At 50.5% G+C, this 21,206-nt stretch overlaps 1 protein-coding gene across 1 annotated transcript in view; it reads left to right on the top strand.

The window, feature by feature from the left end:
* The first annotated feature begins 2,721 nt into the window (after positions 1–2,721).
* Positions 2,722–21,206, top strand: part of LHX4 (LIM homeobox 4) — a 32,602-nt gene continuing 14,117 nt past the window's right edge. The window contains exon 1 of the mRNA XM_049776542.1: positions 2,722–2,779. Coding sequence (XP_049632499.1) covers positions 2,758–2,779 — 22 coding nt within the window. The 5' untranslated portion in view covers positions 2,722–2,757. The remainder of the gene's footprint in view (positions 2,780–21,206) is intronic.

The raw sequence follows: 21,206 nt of genomic DNA, 5'->3' as shown, positions 1-21,206 counted from the left end.
GTTTCTACATTATTAAACGCCCCTCTGCAGTATTTTCTAATAAGAATAAAACAAAACATTTTAATTGCTCTGATTTATGCAACAATCCACAATTGTTGGCGATGTCTGTTATTCTTTCCAATATGCTAGTTACTTCCTTGCAAATACATTTTTAAAATAATATTCTCAAGCTTTTTTTCGTGAATATCTATAGGGATTGGGTCAGATCCACGACACTTTGAGGTTAGAAAATACAGTGCCAACTACTCTCAGAAAAACCTTGTTTTTTTCTTTCCATCCTCCATAGGAAATTGTTTTCTAATTAGTGTTTTCACTCTGGATTCACATTTTTGAATATGTGTTGTCATATACTACTACATCCCACTTCTTAAAAAATAATTGAGCATTTCACAAGCATTTCCTAGGCTGCTGGATTTCATGGCTTATTTGAATAATTGTAACTATATTACCAAGCCAATGGACTATACTTCATGTTGCTTTTGTTGACTACTAAAGGATTTCTCCCTTCCCCAAATCCATGACTATCTTATTATGAAAGGGATTCCAATGTAGAAATTTCTTTCTGTGGAATAAACCCACTACCAGAACGATTATGTTGAGGAAAGACAAGAGCAAGAGCGTTCTTGTGTCTGGCTTTCATTTCTGCAGCTTCCTTGCTTTGCAAACGGATTTCAGAGCGTCTGAAGCACACAGACCACGTTGGGGGAGAGCATCCGTTTCCCAGCACCTTATCAGCCTAAGTATTCGAGGATATTTTCCCCCTTGGCCGCCGACTAACACAAAAGGCTGCTGGTTACTCGGGGTCTCTGCCTGATCACAAAACTGGCATTTCTACATCTTCGCTTACTAATTCTTTGAATTATTGGGGGGAAGCATTTGAATAAGCCCCGACAGATCACGGTGTGTGTGTGTGTGTGTGTGTGTGTGTGTGTGTGTATGTGTGTGTGTGTGTGTGTTCATTTGTTTTAGATCTCGGAGTAAACAGATAAACAGGTCTATAGTATGCCAAGGTGCCAGGATGGTTCTGAGTCGCTACGGGGAAGACAAAATGCCAGTGCCCTCACTCCATCCTCACCAACCCTGGGTTTGGGGAGCAGACTAGGCTAGAGACGGGAGCCCCGGTTTCCATCCGGAGCTGGACAATATGAGACTGGGACTGGCGTGGAACGAGAGTCTACCGACTCTGGAACGAAATGCGGGATGCGGGTGTCTCCAGGCAGGGCCCGAGGTCAGTGGCTCCTGTCGCGCATGTCCATGAGGTCTTCCGAGTCCTCTGGCCCTGGCTAGGAAGTCTCGTGGAGTCGTGGAGGATCCAAGCTGTCACAGGCTGCTCACTTGCAAGGGTCCAGGGATCCGGGTACGCGCGCGCACGAGGTCGGTGCGGGTTCGAAGCGCCCCCGACCAGGCAGAGCTCTGTGTGTGTGTGTGTGTGTGTGTGTGTGTGTGTGTGTGTGTGTGTGTGTGTGTGTGTGTGTGTAGGACAAACCTCTGGAGGAGGAAGATGTGGAGGAGGAGGAGGAGGAGGAGGAGGAGGAGGAGGAGGAGGAGGAAGAGGAAGAGAAAAGGGAGGAGGAGTGGTGAGGAGTCAAGAGCTGGGCTGCAGGCCGCGGCCACCCCGGGCGCACCGCCGCTGGCCTCCGTCCCCGCGCCGCGCGTTCTGGACGCAGGACGGGCTGTCCCTGGCCCAGCCTCAGCCAGACCAGACGCGGGGGAGAGCGAGCGAGCGAGCGAGCGAGGGAGCGAGCTAGCGAGCAGGCTGGGGAAACGCCGGCGGGAAGGGAACTGGAGGAGGGGAAGAAGAAGGAGGAGGAGGAGGGGGAGGAAGAGGAGGAGGAGGAGGAGGAGATGGATGGGTAGGATCGGCTTACGGGGCGCGCTCGGGCCGCTGCCGGAGGGGGTCCCCAGCCCCGTCCACGCGCGAGTTGCCCACTCAGGTGGCCGAGCGGCCCCGACGAGGGGGGGAGGCCGGCACGCGCCGCCCGCCAAAGAGGGGGCGTCCACCGGCCCCTTCCCAGCCTCCGAGTCCCGCCGCGGCCGGGGACCACCTGCTGCGGCGGCCCGGGGTGCTGCGGCATTTAAACCCGGGGGTGCCCGGCCCCGCCCCGCGCCGGGCAACCCCGCCCTGGCAGCTAGGCCTCTTTTGGGGGGGGAAGGCACCGGGACCCCCGACTCCTCCGGTCCCAGGGGAAGGGGAAGAGGCAGGGGAGCGCGGAGCCGGGCTACAGGGCGGCCTCCTGCGCAAAGCGACGTCACGGCCGCTCCTGCACCGTGAATGAAGAATCCCAGTGCCGGGGTGACCGCGGCCCTCCCTCCCTCCCTCCCGGCACGCGAAGGGTGGGCACGGGGGAGGGGTGCGGGGGGCGGGAGCGGCTCTGGGGGGGTGGAAGAGGGAGGGGAGGGGGAAAAAAAAGCCCCGAGGAGCTGCAGCAATAGCAGATCCGCCACGCGGGGCTGAGCGCCGAGCCGCCGGCTGCGCGCGGATTGGGGGCTCGCAGGCCGGCGGGGGAGGGGCCTGCCAGGCGGCCGAGGGGGTCGCGCGCCCCGTGACTCCGCCGGCGGCCTGTCGGGGTGGCGGGGAGCTGGGTGGGTGGGTGGGTGGGGGGCGCGGTTGATCATCCTTTTCAAATCTCCCGAATCCAGCTTGAGCCCGAGACTCTCCGTGTGCCGGCCGCGACTCTCGCTTCGGGCTGCGCGTCCGAGGGGATGATGCAGAGCGCGGCGGTGTCGGCGGAGGGGGCTGTCACGGGGCCCCCCGAGATGCTCGCGGTGCCGGTGCCACGTAAGACACCCCCCCTCACTCCCTTCCTCGCGATCGAATCGGATCCACAAAGCGCTGGCGGACGGACAGGGCCGCGGCGGGGGCGCAGGGCCGCGCGCGGCTCGGGCACTCGGGCCAGACAGAGTGCGGTCCAAGAGCGGGGGCGCGTTCCTTTGGGGGCGGGGGTGTCCCTCAAAAGTAAGAAGCCTCCGGGACCCTGGTTGTGGTGCCCTGAACTCTTGCATTCCTGTTTCATGGCTATAATCCCGAGTTTGGGGGACACCTGGGAAATGAGCATCAGGCCAGCACCCCCCCAAACCATCCTCTCCTCTCCCTTTTTCCTCCCACTTCTCTGGGGGCTCCCAGCCCAGCGCCCTCCCACGGCTGCAATGCAACTTCGTGCCCTCCGGCGGGAAGTTGCTGAGTGCGTCTCCGGCTGGGGGTTGGGAAGGTGAGATTCGGGGACCACCCGCCTGGACCCTCCGCGCGTTGAGCGTGCGCACCCCGGGACGTTCAGGGCGCCGCTGCCTGCGTTGCGCTGCACTGAACCCCGGGGATCGGCGGCGGCGGCAGCGGCAGCGGCTACGGAGCTGGTCTATCCTCTATCCTCCGGCATGCAAGCGGAGGAGAAGCACCAGGACCAAGTTGTGGTCCAACTCTGGGTGCAGCCTTGGCGCTCCAAATGGGTCGAAGGAGTGCGCGCTGCGCTTCCCCCGCGCTCTGAAATGGGGAGCTGGAGCTGGACACTTATGCCCCACAGTCTCACTGTGCGTTGCGGGGCAGATGGGCAGCGCGAGGATGGTTTTTTTTTTTTTTTTTTTTTTGGTTTTTGGGCCACACCCGGTAACGCTCAGGGGTTACTCCTGGCTATGCGCTCAGAAGTCGCTCCTGGCTTGGGGGACCATATGGGACTCCGGGGGATCGAACCGCGGTCCGTCTCCTAGGCTAGCGCAGGTAAGGCAGGCACCTTACCTCCAGCGCCACCGCCCGGCCCCCTTTTTTTTTTTTTTTAAAGCTTTGGGGGTTTTCCCCGGAGAGATCGGTCCCACATCCAAGAATGGTCTGGGTGGAGAATCGGTGCAGCGACCAGAGCGGGGCCGGGATGGCGCGCTCCCCATAACCCTCTGACCCCCACTGCCCCCCGAAAATGACTGAGCGTCCACTAGCCGCTAGCCAAAGCGAGTGTGCTGCTGCCCACGGGTCCTTCCCAGCTTTATTTTTAAATAAGAACTGGCTCATTATCAGGGGTGCCCACCTAGGATCTGGGGCGCACGAGCAGAGCGCGTCCTCCGGCTCCCAGGCTCTTCATGGCAGGGTTTCTGGCCCTGGAGACCTCAAAGGGGTGTCTGGGCAATCACGCCCAGAATCCCTGAGAGGTTGGGAGAAGGCACTAGAATAGAGTCTCTCTCCAAAATTTGATTTCCTTGAGTACCGCTAGCTGTAACCTTCCCTGTCTTTCCCCATTGGACCTAGTTTCATTTCTGGGCATTAACTAGGAAGCGTGGGTAGACGATGCTGCGGGTCCACTGTCCCCGCGCGCCACCCCCCCCCCGGACCGCAAGACCAAAATTACACCCAGTCCTTAATCAGGTAGCAGTGGGCTGGTGACCAGCTCTGCTTTGACATTCAGGTTCACTGGTGACCTATTAGGACAAGGAGGCCAAGTCTGCTCTAGTGACCTTTAGGGGAATTTTTGCCAACTTGGCTCCTTCAGTGCTCCCAGTCTGCCTTAATGGGGTACCAAGAGGCACTAACAATCCAGTCAGCCATTACCTTCCTTTTGTCTATCCCACGGTTCTCTGCCATTTTCAGGGGGGCAACAGCCCAAAGGGGGGCCTAAATCCCCAAGAAGATCTCCAAATCCATCCTTTTTCTCTTTGGGGTGCACAGAACTTGGACCTTAACCCCTTGCAGCAAATCTTGGTACTGGCTACCAAGCTCCTGGTGACAGGAACTGAGTACAGGTAGGGCACAGGTAGGGCAGGTAGGGCGTGGTCCCCACAAATGGTTATTCTTTGGGGGGTGCATGGGGGCCTAGTTACCTTAGAACCTGGGATGATGGACAGGCCTGGGGTCTTAGGGGAGAAGGCGAATCTCAGGACTTGGAGTGCTGGAGTTAAGGTGGGGACTAGGATATAAGACTCTTTTCCAGGGTTTCTCTGGCCCACCACCTGTATAACTTTTTCACCTCCATCCTAAACACCACGATCCTAGGACCACTTGGACCCCAACCTTGAACCTCGGGGCACCCTGGATACTTGTTTGTTTGCTGGAATGTTCTTTTGTTACCCTGGGTGTGGGTGAGGTGAGGTACAGCCTGTTGAAAGGAGTAGAGGCAGTTTATCAAAGCAACATCCCCACCATGGGACACTTTTCCTTCAATGCTCTTCTTTTGGGGGTGCACACTGACTTTGCACTCAGGGATCATTCCAGACAGACTTGGGGACCCTATAAGATGTGGGTATCGAATCTGGGTTGACCTCCAGCATGAATAAGTGCCCTCCCTCCTGTGCTATCTGGGCTTCTTTGTATTCTTACCTCCCCCTCATAACCCCATGCAGCACACAGGTTTTTCCTGAGGACCCCTTGATGATGTGGAGGCCAGACCCCTTCACCCCAGGGGACAGGAGATGGGCTCCAGCTCTTTGGTCATTTCTGGGGATAAACTGGACAAGAAGTGCAGGGAGACTTGTCCAGAAGAAGTCGGGGTGTCCTGGCATACATCAGGGTGCAGAAATCACTTCCTGATCCAATCCTGATCGTTCTTTTCTAAAGCCGCCCTCGCTCTCCTGAAAGCATTTGTGTCTTTGAAGGAGTAGTTTAGGAATATTCTGAAAGGAGCTCATCCTGGGGAGGGACCCCACTTGATTTAGGAGAGCCAATCTCCATCTGCCTTTGCTCCTTGGTGCTCTTTGATCCATCCTCCCCAGTGTCCCAAGCCTCAAAACCGCTTCTCCCCCAATTTAGCATCACCCTGTCTCCCTAGTGCTGGCTCTAGGTAGCTCTGAAAAGACCTGAATATTTAGGAAGGTGAAATGGGAGGACCCTAGTGTACCACCCTGCACACACTCATAGGGAGGAAAAGGACTTTGGTCTCCAGGTATTGGCGCTGGTCAGGGTGATTCTGGGTCAGATCTGGGGTGCTCAGGGGCTTTGGCCAGCTAGTCTTTGTTTCCAGCTTTCTGTGGCTTTGGGGGAGCTCAAGGCTGTGCTGAACTGACATTTGGTTCTGCACCTGCTCAGATCTGCTCCCTGCTCCCTTTTCTTCCCTTTATAGGCTTCCTGGGGTATGGGGACACACACACACACACACACACACACACACACACACACACACACACACACATTTCTCAGCACCTCATCATCCCCAGTTCTGCCCCTCCATTCTCATTCTCCTTGCTGGCCATTTCTTGGGGGAACTCTCACCCCTACCCCAAGACTCAGTTCCCAGTAGGACTTTTTCAAATTCTGGAGCAGGGATTTTTGCTCTATTCCGTCCTGCCTTTCTTCCTGGCGCTGGAAAAGCAAATCATCTATTTTTTCTTTATTTCCTTTCTTTAATTCATTTTTTTTTTTTTGGTGGGGATGGGTGTGCAGATAAGGGCGGAGGTGGCCTTTCTATCAGATTCTGATAAACTGAGGCTGAAGCATCGCAAACGAGTCCCGCGTCGCCCCAAATATTTCCCTTTGCGAACCAATTTTGAGGGTGTATCTATCGTCGCTGCGAATTTGCACCTCGCGGGGTGTGGATGCAATTATTTCTGATCCCAACAACCGGATTCCAACAACCCCGCTGAGTCCTACGGGTACTTTCCCCATCCTCCAGCGCATTTTGCAGAAAGGCGGTGTTCGCTGGGAGGTGCGCGGGACCCCTCTTTGGGGCATACAGACTTTGCTGGTCCTTTTTGCTTTGTGGGATCCTCAGTTCCCAAGAGGACGGGGGAGCCGTGTGGTGGACAAAACATCCAATGAAACGGTCTTCTTGGCCCGCGAGGGTGACCTAGGGCGCACGACCTGCGTGACCTCGCGGCCCGGGGCCAGGGGTCCCGCGAAACCGCGGCACGCTGCCGGTCTTCCACCGGCTTCCAGGGGCCGTGCCCCTTTGGAGGACCGGACCTAGGGCACACTCTCCATAAACCTGGGCTTTTGGAGCGCTCCGGGGTGCTGACCGGTCGCGGGGAGAACCGGGGGCGCACCCGCTCCCCAAAGCCGGCACTCGGGCCTCTTCTCTCGAGCAGTCTCGCCCGTTCCTTCCCCCACCCCAAGAAGCCCCCCGAAAAAGCGGCTTGCGGGGGCGGATTTTCCTGCAATTTGATGGTGGCGGCAAAGAGCGCAGACCACGCGCCGACCTCTCTCGCCCTTTGATCAGGGTTTGCGCGCCCAGCCGGCGGCTCCAGACTCGGTAACATTTACACTCGAGGAAGCCGGTTCCCGGTGGGGAACTTCAGGCCAGACCGTCGGGCCAGCCAATCCAGGATCCCTGAGACTTTCCCACGCCGGTCTGGGAGCTAGTGGCACCCGGAGTCCCGGCAAAGCCACCGGTGGAGCCGCGCGCGTGGTGGCACCAATTTGGGACGTGGGCAGCGCAATGGGGGCGGGCCTGAGCCTCCCAGATCTTCGCGCCCTGTCCTGCCCAGATCCGTGGTTCCTATTTCTCTAATTTATACTCGAATCTTTTTTTTTTTTTTTTTTTTTGTGGTTTCTGGGTCACACTCGGCTGTGCTCAGGGGTTACTCCTGGCTCCATGCTCAGAAATTGCTCCTGGCAGGCACGGGGGACCATATGGGACGCCGGGATTCGAACCGATGACCTTCTGCATGAAAGGCAAACGCCTTACCTCCATGCTATCTCTCCGGCCCCTATACTCGAATCTTTGTCTCTCACGGGGCAATGCGAATGCGCCTTCGGAAGCAATGTTCGGGCGCTTGGAAATGTTCGGGCGCTAGGAAATGAGATGCGCCGCGGCTTTTAAGCGCAAATTCTGGGGCTGGATCCAGCCGGATACGGCGTTGGTGGGTTCCAAAGGACGCCCCCAGATATCCTTGAGGTGTCCCCGCCCGCCCTGGGCAGAGCTAAACCCGAGCCGGGGTTGGATTAAAGCAAGAATGTGTGCCGGATGCTTTGGTATTAGGGATTTAAAGGTCTGGAGACGCCTCCTGGACCGCAAATACCAAGGTTGAAGGTTGAGTTTTTTCAATCTAGTCCCCAGACATCCCACCTGCAGAGGGAGGGGTGGGGACGCAGGGTGGCTGGTAGTCCCCAGTTTCTCTCTCCACAGAGCCTCAAGTCTTAAATATTTTCACGGGATCAGAACTCGAGGCTTTTCCACTGAAGCAATTAGCAATTGCGTTTATGCAGAGGGAGGCCGAGCGAGGATCCCAGCTGGGTGCTGAGGTTGTATTGGGGTGGAGGGTGGAGGCGGACTCTGGTAATCCAAGAATGGGAAATGAATTTACCGGGACTAAGCTTCCCCTGATCACCCTTGTTCACCGGTAGTCTTAGAGCCTGGCTGTTCGGGTCCGTCCGGGTCAGGGGTGTATTTCTCTAGCTGGGAAAACAAAACAAAACAAAACAAAACAAAACAAAAATAAAACCCCTCCTTTTCCAAATTGCGTTGAGTGGAGGGGGCTGGTGTTTTCTTCTTTCTATAAGGGAAATTTGTCGGGATTAGGGCTGAGCATTTTTGGAATGTGCCAATGAACTTTAAAACCAGTTCAACCTGGGAGAGGGAGAGCGCAGGGCAGAAGGAGATCTCAGCAAGGGCTAGGTTTTTGGGGGATGGCTGGAGGGGGTGCAGATTCTGTTTTGCAATGAGTTACTGTCTTTTCACCCCTCCTGGAAGGCAGAACTCGGACCAGCAAGCAGAAACAACTGACTTTAGTAAAATTCCATTCTGGCTTGAATTTCTCTCTCTCTCTCTCTCTCTCTCTCTCTCTCTCTCTCTCTCTCTCTCTCTCTCTCTCTCTCTCTCTCTCTCTCTCTCTCTCTCTCTCTCTCTCCCTTCCCTTCCTCTCCCTCCTCTCTCCCATTTCCTCTCTCATCCTCTTTGATTTCCTTTCTTTGCTCCCTTTCTTTCTTCTCTCCTTTTTTCTCACTCTCCTATCCCACTTCCATTCTTTCTATCCCATCTCCTCTCCTCGCTCCCCTCTCTCTATCTCCTTCTCTCCCTCCCCTTTTCTCGTTCCCTCCCCACCTGTCTCCATCCTTTGTGAGCTTCCTGGGTTTTGCCTTTTTGGGAAGCAGGGTGGTGAGATGATTTTGAAGTAACTTCTAGGCTGCCCAACAGTGATTCTCCCTTTAGGGCGAGAAGTTCCTGGATCTCAGCGCTTTCCTTGAATTGGGCTATTGTTAACTGAGGGAGGAAGTAATCAGTCGGTGCTATGAGCTTTGCTGAGTTAGGATGCTTTGCCCTGGGGTTTCTAACCCTCCGCAATAACCCCTGCAGGCAGTCAGCGGCCAGGGTGGATTTGGACCGCAGCAAACCTTCTGGGGTGTCAACAAAGCTGAGAGAATCTGTGGGAGGGGGGGTTCGAAGTCTGAATTCGAGTTGTTGGGTGCATTTCTCTCCCTGGATTTCCCCTCCCCCTGCCTGTCAGCCTGGTTCCAGCTACAGATGTTTTACTGAGGATCCTGGCCCCCAATTGCCTTTAAAGCCCAATTTGCTTGAATTATAATGCTTAGAGGGTTAAGGGATTGGTTTGGGGAATAGCTGAAGAGAGGCAAAGCCTGGAGCCAAATTAATTGAAAGTTTCTTCTGATGAGGGAGTAGTTGCCAAACATATGGAATATTGCTACAGAATGAGACATCAGAAAAGAAATGGTGAATAGATGATTGAGTGAGAAAAGGGGGATTGAGGGAGGGATGAACCGACTATATTTGCATAATGGGTCCTGGGATTTTTTTCCCCTGGTTTATTTGCAATTTATGGGACTATTCCACAGCCTGCTAAAGAATATCAGTTTTGTGCTGATGAGTAGATAATCTGGAAGTTAATGTAATACCCGCTTACAGGTTACATATTTACCTAGGGTCTGGGGGGTTGTGAGTTTTGTTTCTTGGTCTGTCTGGGTCAATGGAAGCCCTGATTTAAAATGTCCAAAATGTCCTCCAGATGCAGTTTTCAGCAACAGTGACCTTATTTCTAGGATACTTTTTTGAAATTTGCTCTGTGATGGAGACTGATGTCGCTTTTTTTTGGGTGGGGGGGAGAACTATCAAGCAGAAAAGAATAAAGGGGAAAAATTAAAGCCACCCCCAAGCCAGGATATGTTGCCAGCTAGGAGCTGAGATGGGAAATGGAGAAAGCAAAGGTATCAGGGATCACACGGGCTAGGAAAGGACCTTCAATCTCTGCCACTTGTCAGCCGACTAGAGAAACAGAAGTGCGTTAAGTGTGCGAGTGGTGTTATTCTTAAACTACAGAAGCGAAGGTGACAGATGAGAGAGAATGATTGTCCTCAAATGTGGGACCCCCCCTTTTTAAATGAGTTTCTTTTCCCATCTCCTGTCTGTTGGCTGGCCCAGCTCTCTCTTCTGTGCTCTCCCCAAATGCTTGTCCATTTAACGTGCTTTTTTTTCTCCTTCAGTTTTGGAGAGTTAAGATTGGGATTTGTGTGTTCACTGTGCCTGTGGTCTATTGAGATGATTGAGGCGGGAAAGAGAATTTCTTCTGCGGATATCTAGAAAACAATTTGGAAAATGATGTGGTATGGGGGGGTGTTTCTTCACAGGATATGGGGTGAGCATATGGGAAATCTAATGGTGGGCATTTTTATGCATAAAAGAAGTTTGAGATGGGTTAGTGCAAATTAATTGTTTTTTGTTTGTTTATTTGGTTTTGTTTTGTTTTGGGGTTACACCCGGCTGTGCTCAGGGGTTACTCCTGACTCTTCGCTCAGAAATAGCTCCTGGTAGGCTTGGGGGACCATATGGGATGCCAAGATTAGAACCACTGACCTGCATGCAAAGCAAATGCCCTACCTCCATGCTATGTCTCTGGCCCCAATAAATTGTTTTTATCTCAATGACAGGAGCCAATAAGGGGCAGGCAAAGCTTTGCAGTTAGGGTTTGCGATTCAGCAGATGTGGGGTTCCCCGTGTATTTATTTATATCTTCTTTTTTTTTTCAGTTTTTTTTTTTCAGTTAGTCAGATTTGGGTGTGAGTAGGAGACAATGTTAAACAGCTTAACAATAACACACAACCCTCGGACCAACTTATTTATACCTTCTTGCCATACTTCCCAGTTGAATTCAGGAGGGAAGGGGTAAGGAGAAAAACAGGATCTTCTCATGAGTGATGGTGGGGCAAGTTTGTGAAAATCTTTTGGAACTAAGTACCTGGTAAATGAGATTTAACAGTGTACACACTGCAAGCAAAATGTCCATTAAACCTGCAAACCATGAGCCTTATCCCTCCTTCAATCCCTATCTATTTCCCTAGCCAGAATGAATTTAGTTTTTACTGGACTCATCATCATTCTTAAACAAGAATATTACAGAATGGAGGTGTGAGGGAAGGCAGGCCCGGCCCTAACTGGTCTAGGCTAAGCTGTGTTGCATCTCTCGGCTTTAGAATTAAAATGAGTTTTTCCTCAGAGTAATCACTTTCTGCTACTGCCAGTGCTCACGCCCCCTCCTCCCCCCCACCCCACCTTCCTTAAATGTGGGAAAGAAATGGAGAATTCCAAGGAAAACATTTGCATTTTATTTCAATTGTCTCTTTAAAGCCTCCTTTGGCTTCTACTTTCACTTTCAAGCAAGTCAAGAAACTTAATAAAAGAAATTGTGAGTCAAGAAACGGAATAAAAAGAAACTTAATTAAAATATACCCTCAAACTAAAAAAAAATTATTTTTGGGAAACCTTTATATAGTGGCCAAATGTTACTTAAGATTGAAGCCAATAATCTCTTTCAGGGGCGAGAGCAATTGTACAGCAGGGAGGGTGTTTGCCTTGCAGGTGAATGACCTGGATTTGGTGCCGACATCCCATAAGCCCCCTCCCCCAACAGGACCAGAAGCAATTTCTGCGTGCAGAGCCAGGAGTAAGCCCTAAGCACTACAGGGTATAGCCCCCAAATAAGAAACAAAAACAAAAGTCTCTTTCCTCAGGGCCGGAGAGATAGCATGGAGGTAAGGTGTTTGCATGGCATGCAGAAGGTCATTTGTTCGAATCCCTGCATCCCATATGGTCCCCCAAACCTGCCAGGAGCAATTTCTGAGCGTAGAGCCAGGAGTAACCCCTGAGCAATGCCAGGTGTGACCCAAAAACAGAACAAAAAAACAAACAAAAATCTCTTTTCTCGGTAGAAAATGGAAAGGATCTGGGGTTGGTGTGGGGAATCCTGGTGAATTTCTGGGGCCACTCTTAGCCCCACCCCAGAAACAGAAATCAAAGTTTTGTCTCCAACTGTTTGCCCTTTGAAAGTCTTTTTAAATGCAGAAGGTCACTTTTTACCTTAATTTATCCTTTTGAACTTCATTAAATACCTGCATATTGGCCAGGTTTCCTCAAGTTCAGAGTGCTTGAAGTTCTAAGGGAAGGATCTGCATTTAAGTCTGGAGTCGCTTTGGCTCCAAGCAGGTGGCACTGGGATTTTAGATGCAATTCTATGAAAGGTGCGAGGTTAGGGTTGTTAAACTGTAATAAAAAGGAGCTTTTCGGGGGCCGGAGAGATAGCATGGAGGTAAGGTGTTTGCCTTTCATGCAGGAGGTCATCGGTTCGAATCCCGGCGTCCCATATGGTCCCCCGTGCCTGCCAGGAGCAATTTCTGAGCCTGGAGCCAGGAATAACCCCTGAGCACTGCCGGGTGTGACCCAAAAATCACAAAAAAAAAAAAAAAAAAAAAAGGAGCTTTTCATCCAAAAGCCAGGTGGTGCCTCAGTTTCCCAAATCTGCCAAACATCTGTTGATTGCTGAGCTCTGTTCCTGGGCAGAGCAGAAATTACTCTGTGGCAAGGTAGTCTGGGTGTTCTGAAGCTGATGAAAGCAGCTGAAATCTGAAATTTCTTCTCTCGCTTCTGCATCGCCCTCTCAGTCACACTTAGACGTGATTTAATCCCCACAAAAATATACATTGAGGTGTTTGTTGCTCTCATCAATCTTGGTCAATGGTTGGTCTCTTTTCTTTTCTTATTCTTTTTTTTTTTTTTTTTGGTTTTTGGGCCACACCCGGCGGTGCTCAGGGGTTACTCCTGGCTGTTTGCTCAGAAATAGCTCCTGGCAGGCACGGGGGACCATATGGGACACCGGGATTCAAACCAACCACCTTTGGTCCTGGATTGGCTGCTTGCAAGGCAAACACCGCTGTGCTATCTCTCCGGGCCCTCTTTTCTTATTCTTATTCTTTTTTTTTTTTTTTTTTTTTTTTTTTTTTGGCAATGCTCAGGGGTTACTCCTGGCTCTGCACACAGAAATCGCTCCTGGCAGGCTTAGGGGACCAGATGGGATGCTGGGATTCGAACCACTGTCCTTCTGCATGCAAGGCAATGCCCTACCTCCATGCTATCTCTCTGGCCTCTTAAATGAGGAATATTTTTCCTCACCTGGTTGCTCTCTTCCATGTTCTTTCTCTCCCTTTCTTCCTTCCTTCTTTCTTTCCTTCCTTCCTCCTCCTTCCTTTCTTTTGTTTGTTCATTCCTTCTTTCTTTTTCTTTCTTTCTCCTTTTCCTTCCTTTTTTCTTTCTCTTTCACTCTTTCATTCTTTTTTTTTTTTTTTTTTTTGGTTTTTGGGCCACACCTAGCGGTAATCAGGGGTTACTCCTGGCTGTCTGCTCAGAAATAGCTCCTGGCAGGCACGGGGGACCATATGGGACACCGGGATTCGAACCAACCACCTTTGGTCCTGGATTGGCTGCTTGCAAGGCAAACACCGCTGTGCTATCTCTCCGGGCCCCCACTCTTTTATTCTTAACTTTTCCCCTTGTTTTTTCTTTCCTTTCTTCCGTCATTTTCTCTCATCTTTCCTTCCTTCTTCCTTTCTTTTATTTGTTCATTCCTTCTTTACCTTTCTTTCCTTATTTCCCCTTTTTCCTTCCTATTTCATTCTTAACTTTCCCCTTGTTTTCATTCTTCTTTCTTTTTACTTTCTTACTTCCCTCCTTCCTTCTTTTCTTTCATTCTTTTTTTTGGGGGGGCCACACCCAGTGGTGCTCAGGGGTTACTCCTGGCTGTCTGCTCAGAAATAGCTCCTGGCAGGCACGGGGGACCATATGGGACACCGGGATTTGAACCAGCCATCTTTGGTCCTGGATTGGCTGCTTGCAAGGCAAACGCCCCGCTGTGCTATCTTTCCGGGCTTTTTTTTTTTCATTCTTATCTTTTTCTTTCCTTCCTTTCTTCTATCACTCTCTCTCTCTCCTTTGGTTTTTGAGCCATACACAGCGGCACTCGGGATATTCCTGGCTCTGTGCTCAGAAATCACTCCTAGCAGGCTCAGGGGACCATATGGAATGCCAAGGACCCAACCAAGGTCAGCCACATGGAAGGCAAATGCCCTACTCATTGTGCTAACACTCCAATCCCCCTTCCTTTCTTTTTTCTTCCTTCCCTCCTTCTCTCCTTCCCACCTTCCTTCCCTCCCTTCCTTCCTTCCTTCTTGCCTGCCTGCTCTCCCTCCTGCCCTCTCTTCCTCCCTCCCTCCCTCCCTCCCTCCCTCCCTCCTTCGTTCTTTCCTTTCTTTTCCTTTCTTTTTTTTTTTTTTTTTTTTAATTTTTGGGCCATACTTGGCTGAGCTCAGGTATTATTCCTGTCTCTGCACTCAGGAATCACTCCTGCCAGGGCTCTGGGGACCACATAGGATGTAGGGATTGAATATGAGTTGGTCATGTGCAAGGCAAGTTCTCTACCTGCACTGCTATTGCTCTGGCCATGTCCTTTTGAAGAATTAAAGGGTCTGGCATGTTATTTGGTAGTTCCTCCCCCCAAACCCATGGTCCAGGTTGAAAGAAGATTCCTAGAAATGGAGGAACATGAGTGGAATATAAAATATACAGGAATTATTGTTTTTGGACCATACCTGGCAGTGCTCAGAGCTTAGTCCTAGTTCTGTGTGCAGGAATCATTCCTGTGTGCTACTTGGGGGACTATATGAGATGCCAGGGACTGAACCTAGGTTGGTTGTGTGCAAGGCAATGCCCTTCTTGTTGTACTATCTCTCCTATATACCTCCCCTGACGTTTATTAGAGTATCAAGGCAGTGTGGGGCATCTGATCAACCACAGACTTTTCCATTCATTTATACTCCCAGCAGCTTCCTAAAACCGCTCTGGTGGAGATTTGAGACAGAATTTTCTGTTGCCCTCAGGTGTTCCGAGGGAGAGGCTGCCCCTGGGTTTCATTTCTTTCTTCCTTTCCTTGATCAAGTAACCTTTGCTATAGGCAAAGGGTTTGGAATTCAGAAAAAATTTTTTTCCTTTGGGTGTTTTGAGTCTCCAGGAAAAGTGCTAAAAACCTTTGCTACTCTTATCTGAAATATGGCCAAAGTAAGTAGGGTCAGACTCTGAAGACCAAAAGGGTTTCATATGTATTTAATTTATATGTGGTAAGAGGGACATCAAGGACAATTTTACCCTCATTCTTTGTTGGGGGGCAAATTTGGTGGTGCTCAGGGATCACTCTTGGCAGGGCTCAGAGGACTATATGGGATGTTGGGATTGACCCTGAGATAGCTGTGAGCAAAGCAAGAACTCTTCCCACTGTGTCATCTCTCTGGTCCACATTTGCCCATGTTCTGTGGAGGAAAAGGATAACAGGTTTCTTTAATTTAAAGAGTCAGCACCTTAGAATGTTCCATTCCTTGCTGTTTTGACTTGAGGATTGTGTGTTCCTGATCTAAAAAGACTTGGGTTGGAAGAGAGACTAGAATATTTTGTTGGGGGCCGGGCAGTGGCGCTGGAGGTAAGGTGCCTGCCTTGCCTGCGCTAGCCTAGGACGGACCGAGGTTCGATCCCCCGACGTCCCATATGGTCCCCCAAGAAGCCAGGAGCAACTTCTGAGCGCATAGCCAGGAGTAACCCCTGAGCGTCACAGGGTGTGGCCCAAAAACCAAAAAAAAAAAAAAAGAATATTTTGTTGGGGTGGGGAGTGGGAAGGGAGATAAAAAAGGGGGGGAATGTTGAGAAATAAGGTGACAATCATTTTGCTATATGTCACAAAAACTTGTCTTGACCATTGTCAGGGGAAATGAAGAGGGGTCCATATCATGCAACTTAGGGGTTTGTTGCCTAATTAGTTCATGCATGAATCCCATGAAACAGTGCTAGTATGTAGCCTCATTTTAGTAGTAAGAAAACTGAGGCTCAGACATGACGTTAGTGATCTAACAAAAATTGGTAACACTGCTACCAATTGGTACAGTGGTAGCAGTGGAGGACATACCCAGCATGGCACAAGGTATGCCTTGATGAGGTTCTGGGGGCTAATCCTGCATGCAAAGCAATACTCCAGCCTGTTGAACTATCTCCCCAGCCCTAGGTTAGGATCTGGACCCTGATATCTCAGAGGATGAGTTGCAAACATTTAGGCAGCTCTAAAAATACAGATATTGAAAGTCTAAACAGAACTGGAAACTTTCCAATGCAAACCCCACTAGTTCTCTCAAATTAATGTTGGACACAAGACTTCTCCTGCCCTTTCTGTGGGACTTAAGGCTCAAACTTAAGCTGTGGACACTCCATCCCCCAGCCAAGCCTTGCTTTGTGTGTGTGTGTGTGTGTGTGTGTGTGTGTGTGTGTGTGTGTGTGTGTGTGTGTTGGACCTCAGAAGAGTGTCTGGCTTTACATAGAATGGGAAGAGAAGTGTTGATTTTGTTGGTTTATTTTCTCTCCCAGTGTGTATTTATGTGAGAGCATGTATGTGAGTGTGTGAGGATCTAACTGTTGAACATTTTGACGCGAGTGTGCATGTGTGTATTTGTTCATCTGAGTGTTGGCATTTTTGCTCAAGTACATGTATGTATGTGTCTGTCTGTCTGAGTGTTGTGTTTCTGCCCATCCACACAGACCTAACCTCTCTGTGGGCAATTATATTCTTTTTCACATCCCCCTGCAGAATCAAATGGAAAAACCAAGTGGCATGGCACTGCTAGGTTGCTGTGAACTGTGGTTCTGCAAACTGTTCCAGAGCCTTATTGTCCTTGGTACCTAGAGCCAGCAGGAGGGACACCAAAAGCACTGGCTTGCAGATCAGATAAACACACTCATTTGAGCAGAAATGACTTCACAGCAGGAAGTGAGCTGAGGGGCTGAATTCTTTTCTAAAGACAGAGGCCTAGGGTTTTCTGTCATCTCAGGTTTGAAAGGGGTCACCTGCAACTCAAAATTAACTGAGATTACTTGAGTATGGTTTCTTTTGCTCCTTGAACGCTTAGACACTGTCCTGCTATGTTTCTTTAAGTTGCAAATAATAATAATTTGTTGCTGGTAGAAAAATGTTCTTGCTCTTTGAAAAATTCTTAGTGTTTCATATTAATTTCAATAATGATGTAGAAGAGGCCAGAGAAATTGTTCAGTGGTAGGGCTGACTTTACAGGTGTGAGGCCCAGGGTTCAATCCTCAGCACCTCAAAAATTATGATGATGGTGGTGATAACGATGATGATAATGATCAGAATGATGGTGATGAAGACGATATGATGATATGAAAGGCGGGAATGCCCATGTCCCTATTCTCTGTTCCTTCACTGCCAGAGAAGAAGCTGAGCTTGACAATGTCACTGATATCTCACCTGAGACAGGTAGAGGGACTCAGCAATTCTGGTGCCCCCTCTTGAAGCCTTTCCTGGGCATTTGGGGCCCCTCATTTGGCCCCAAGAATCACAGGCCATGGCACCCTTGCTCCTGGTCCCTGTGCATGGACCAGTCTGCTTGTCTCCTCCATTCCCAGCAGCTCCATCTCAGCTCGAGAAACTTCCAGATGGGATGAGGGAGGGGTGGCCAACTCAGGTTACCCCAGTTGGATTGATGGTGCCTGTTTATCCTGCACAAGTGGACAAGTGGGACCCTGGTCACTTTGCAGGTCCCCTTCAATTTGGTTTGCCAATCTGTGAAGTAGGGGTATGGCACTCTGACTTGTGGGGCATTGAGGGAACTTGCTTTCAGGACCACTGACAGTTCCCTTATCATCTTTCCCAGCACCAAATTGCTGGGTCTTTTCCATGTAAGACTGTGTATTACTTAAATTTCCAATAGAATCCCTGACTTTCAAAATTCACAAAGTATGTTTTTGGTGAGGGATTAGCCACAACTAGAAGTTCTCAGGAGTTATTCCTGCCTCTGTGATCAGGAATCTCCTGGTGGTGTTTGAGGACCTTTTATGGTGCCAGGGATTGAGCTGGGAGGTGGGGGGGGGGGGTCAACCATGTGCAAGGTCAGCATCTTTTGTACAGTTTCTCCATCCCCCATCTCTGTGATTGGGCCACACCTGGTAGTGCTTCTGGGAGAAGGGGGAACCAGGTACCTCTGGGCTCAAACGTGGGGGCTCTTACATACAAAATCTCCTCTCTAGAACTTTGAGTCTGGTTCTAAGGATTTTTTCTTTTAAAACCAGTGTTAGTTGCTCCCTGAAGGACCCCAGTTTGGGCCCATGTCTGCTCTGTAAACACAGAGTTTGGGGGCAGCTCAATAGCGAGAAGCGCCCCTCTTCCCTGCTGTTTCTTCTGGAATGTGCTGTTGCCTGGAAGACTTGGGGCCCACCCACTTCCCCTGCCTGCATATATTATCTCTGATGCTTCTCTCTAGAATGTTCATCAGATTAAGCTTCCCAAAGATAACTTGCAGGAAATAAATTTTATGGGTTTGCTTCTACTGACTCTGCAGGGGCCTTGGTGAGTGGGAGGAGATATATGACTGTATCTTCCCCTTGGGGTCAAGGCCAAGCCACAATGAGGTGGAAATGGGCAGCTCTCAGCCCTCCCCCCCACCTGAGACATGTCCCCCGCAGAGCAAACCTGCTCTGCCACCAGACAGGCTCCTGCCGCTGAGACCTGGGGTGTTTCCACAAAACCCCTGTGGTCCCCATGGGCACTGCAGCTGGTGCTTGGCTCTTGAACCCCCAAACCAATGAGTCCCCCCACTTCCCTGTTGGCCAAGATGGGCAGAGGCAGGTAGGTTCTCCTGCCCTGTGTGTTCCCTCTCAGTGTCCCCCCATATGTTCCTTCCTGGTGCTGGGCTTGATGTATGCCAGGGGAGCCAGGCTCTGCCACCCTCTCTGTGCCCCAGAAACTCCCCAGGCTGCTGTGGACAGACAGAGGGGCAACCACTGAGGATTCCTGAGAGAGGGGTATGCCCAGGTAGGCTTATATGTGTTAGGGTACATGGAAACCCTGATCGGTGGCACAGCTAGGGGGAGCTGGCATTGTCTTTTGAGGGAGCTGCAGGGCATCTGCTGATGTTCCAAGTCAGGCTGTTGGGGGACCTGAGGCCTCTGCTAAGCACAGTGGTCCTGGAGTGGCCATTCACAGTACCCACGAGGCCCACAGCTCAATGGCTGAACTCCAGGCTCTGCAACTGGGGCTGTGGCTCACCCTGAGCACTGCCAGGAGAGACTGAGCAAGGCCTGAGCTTCCGGATCAGAGACATGATCTGGCTCCAAGTTCCATGGCCCTCCTTGTACCCCACTGGACCCCTAGAATTGAGAGAGTCCCTGTGTCTGTGAAATCACCCACCCCGGGGCCGGGCGGTGGCGCAAGAGGTAAGGTGCCTGCCTTACCTGCGCTAGCCTTGGACAGGACCGCGGTTCGATCCCCCGGCATCCCATATGGTCCCCCAAGCCAGGAGCGACTTCTGAGCACATAGCCAGGAGTAACCCCTGAGCGTCACCGGGTGTGGCCCAAAAACCAAAAAAAAAAAAAAAAAAAAAAAAGAAATCACCCACCCCATGCACTGTATTTTCAACCCCAAATGAATGTGTCTGAAGCAGGTAGCCATGAAGAATTATTAAACCAAGCAGTCAGGAGAGAATCATGGAGTCAGTTTGCTTTTTGCCTGTGGTGTCTCTGCCCTGCAAGACAAAGTGAAACCTGTTTATTTCATCAGTACAACTTTAACCAGCAGGGGATGGTCCAGTGAGATCCAGGTGAACTTTTTTTTTTAGGGAGGGGGGATCACACCCGGCAGCACTCAAGGGTTACTCCTTGCTCTATGCTCAGAAATTGCTCCTGGCAGGTCCGGGGGACCATGTGGGATGCAGGGATTCAAACCACCATCCTGCATGCAAGGCAAATGCTCCACCTCCATGCTATCATGCTATCCTGCTATCATGCTGTCCAATCGAAAGGATGTCCTATCCTTTGATTTTAAAATCCAAAGGATAGGAGAAAGGAAGAGGAAATTGAGGGAATTTCTTTGTTTTGGGTAATAGCTGGGAGCCAACTAATACCTGTGTCCACTACCCATGTTGCATGGAATTCTTAGAACTTAACAGGTGTAAAGATTTCTCTATCAGAAAGAAATACTTATTATTATTATTATTATTATTATTATTATTTTGGTTTTGGGGCCACACCTGGCGTTGCTCAGGGGTTACTCCTGGCTGTCTGCTCAGAAATAGCTCCTGGCAGGCACGGGGGACCATGTGGGACACCGGGATTCGAACCAACCACCTTTGGTCCTGGATCGGCTGCTTGCAAGGCAAAGGCCACTGTGCTATCTCTCCTGGCCCCTATTATTATTTTTATTATTATGAGTTTTGGGGCACACCTAGCTGTGTTCAGAAGTGACTCCTGGCCATGCTGTGTAGTACTAGGGGTTGAATCAGGGTCAGCCTTATGCAAGACAAGTATCTTAACCCTGTACTATCTCTTTGGCCTCATGATTTGATATTCTTTTAGAGGGGTCAGAGTGATAATACCATGGGGGAGGGTGTTTACCTTGCAAGCAGCCAACGTGGGTTTAATCTTTGGCATTCCACATGGTCCCCCAAGAATTGCCAGGATTAATTAATTTCTGAATCCAAAGCCAGGAGTGACCCCTGAGCATTGCCAGCTATGACCTAAAAACAAAATAAAAAATTTTATGGTGCTAGAAATTAAATTCTAGGATTCAGACATGCAACACCAGTGCTTTAACCCTTATATTATCATTCAGGTTGAAACCCCCCCCCTTTTATTTTGTTTTTGTTTTTGGGACATACCCAGCATCACCCAGGGGTTAAAAAATCATTCCTAGGGCCCGGAGAGATAGCACAGCGGTGTTTGCCTTGCAAGCAGCCGATCCAGGACCAAAGGTGGTTGGTTTGAATCCCGGTGTCCCATATGGTTCCCCGTGCCTGCCAGGAGCTATTTCTGAGCAGACAGCCAGGAGTAACCCCTGAGCACCTCCGGGTGTGGCCCAAAAACCAAAAAAAAAAAAAAAAAAAAAAAAAAAAAAAAAATTCCTGGCAGGCTTGAGGTACCATATGGGATGCCAGGGAGCAAACCCATGTTGGCCACATGCAAGGCAAACACCTTAC

Source organism: Suncus etruscus, chromosome 7 (assembly GCF_024139225.1).
Source record: "Suncus etruscus isolate mSunEtr1 chromosome 7, mSunEtr1.pri.cur, whole genome shotgun sequence".
In the NCBI taxonomy this organism is placed as follows: Eukaryota; Metazoa; Chordata; class Mammalia; order Eulipotyphla; family Soricidae; genus Suncus; species Suncus etruscus.
The sequence above is the reverse complement of the archived record's forward strand: the minus strand, read 5'-3'. Positions and strand labels throughout refer to the sequence as shown.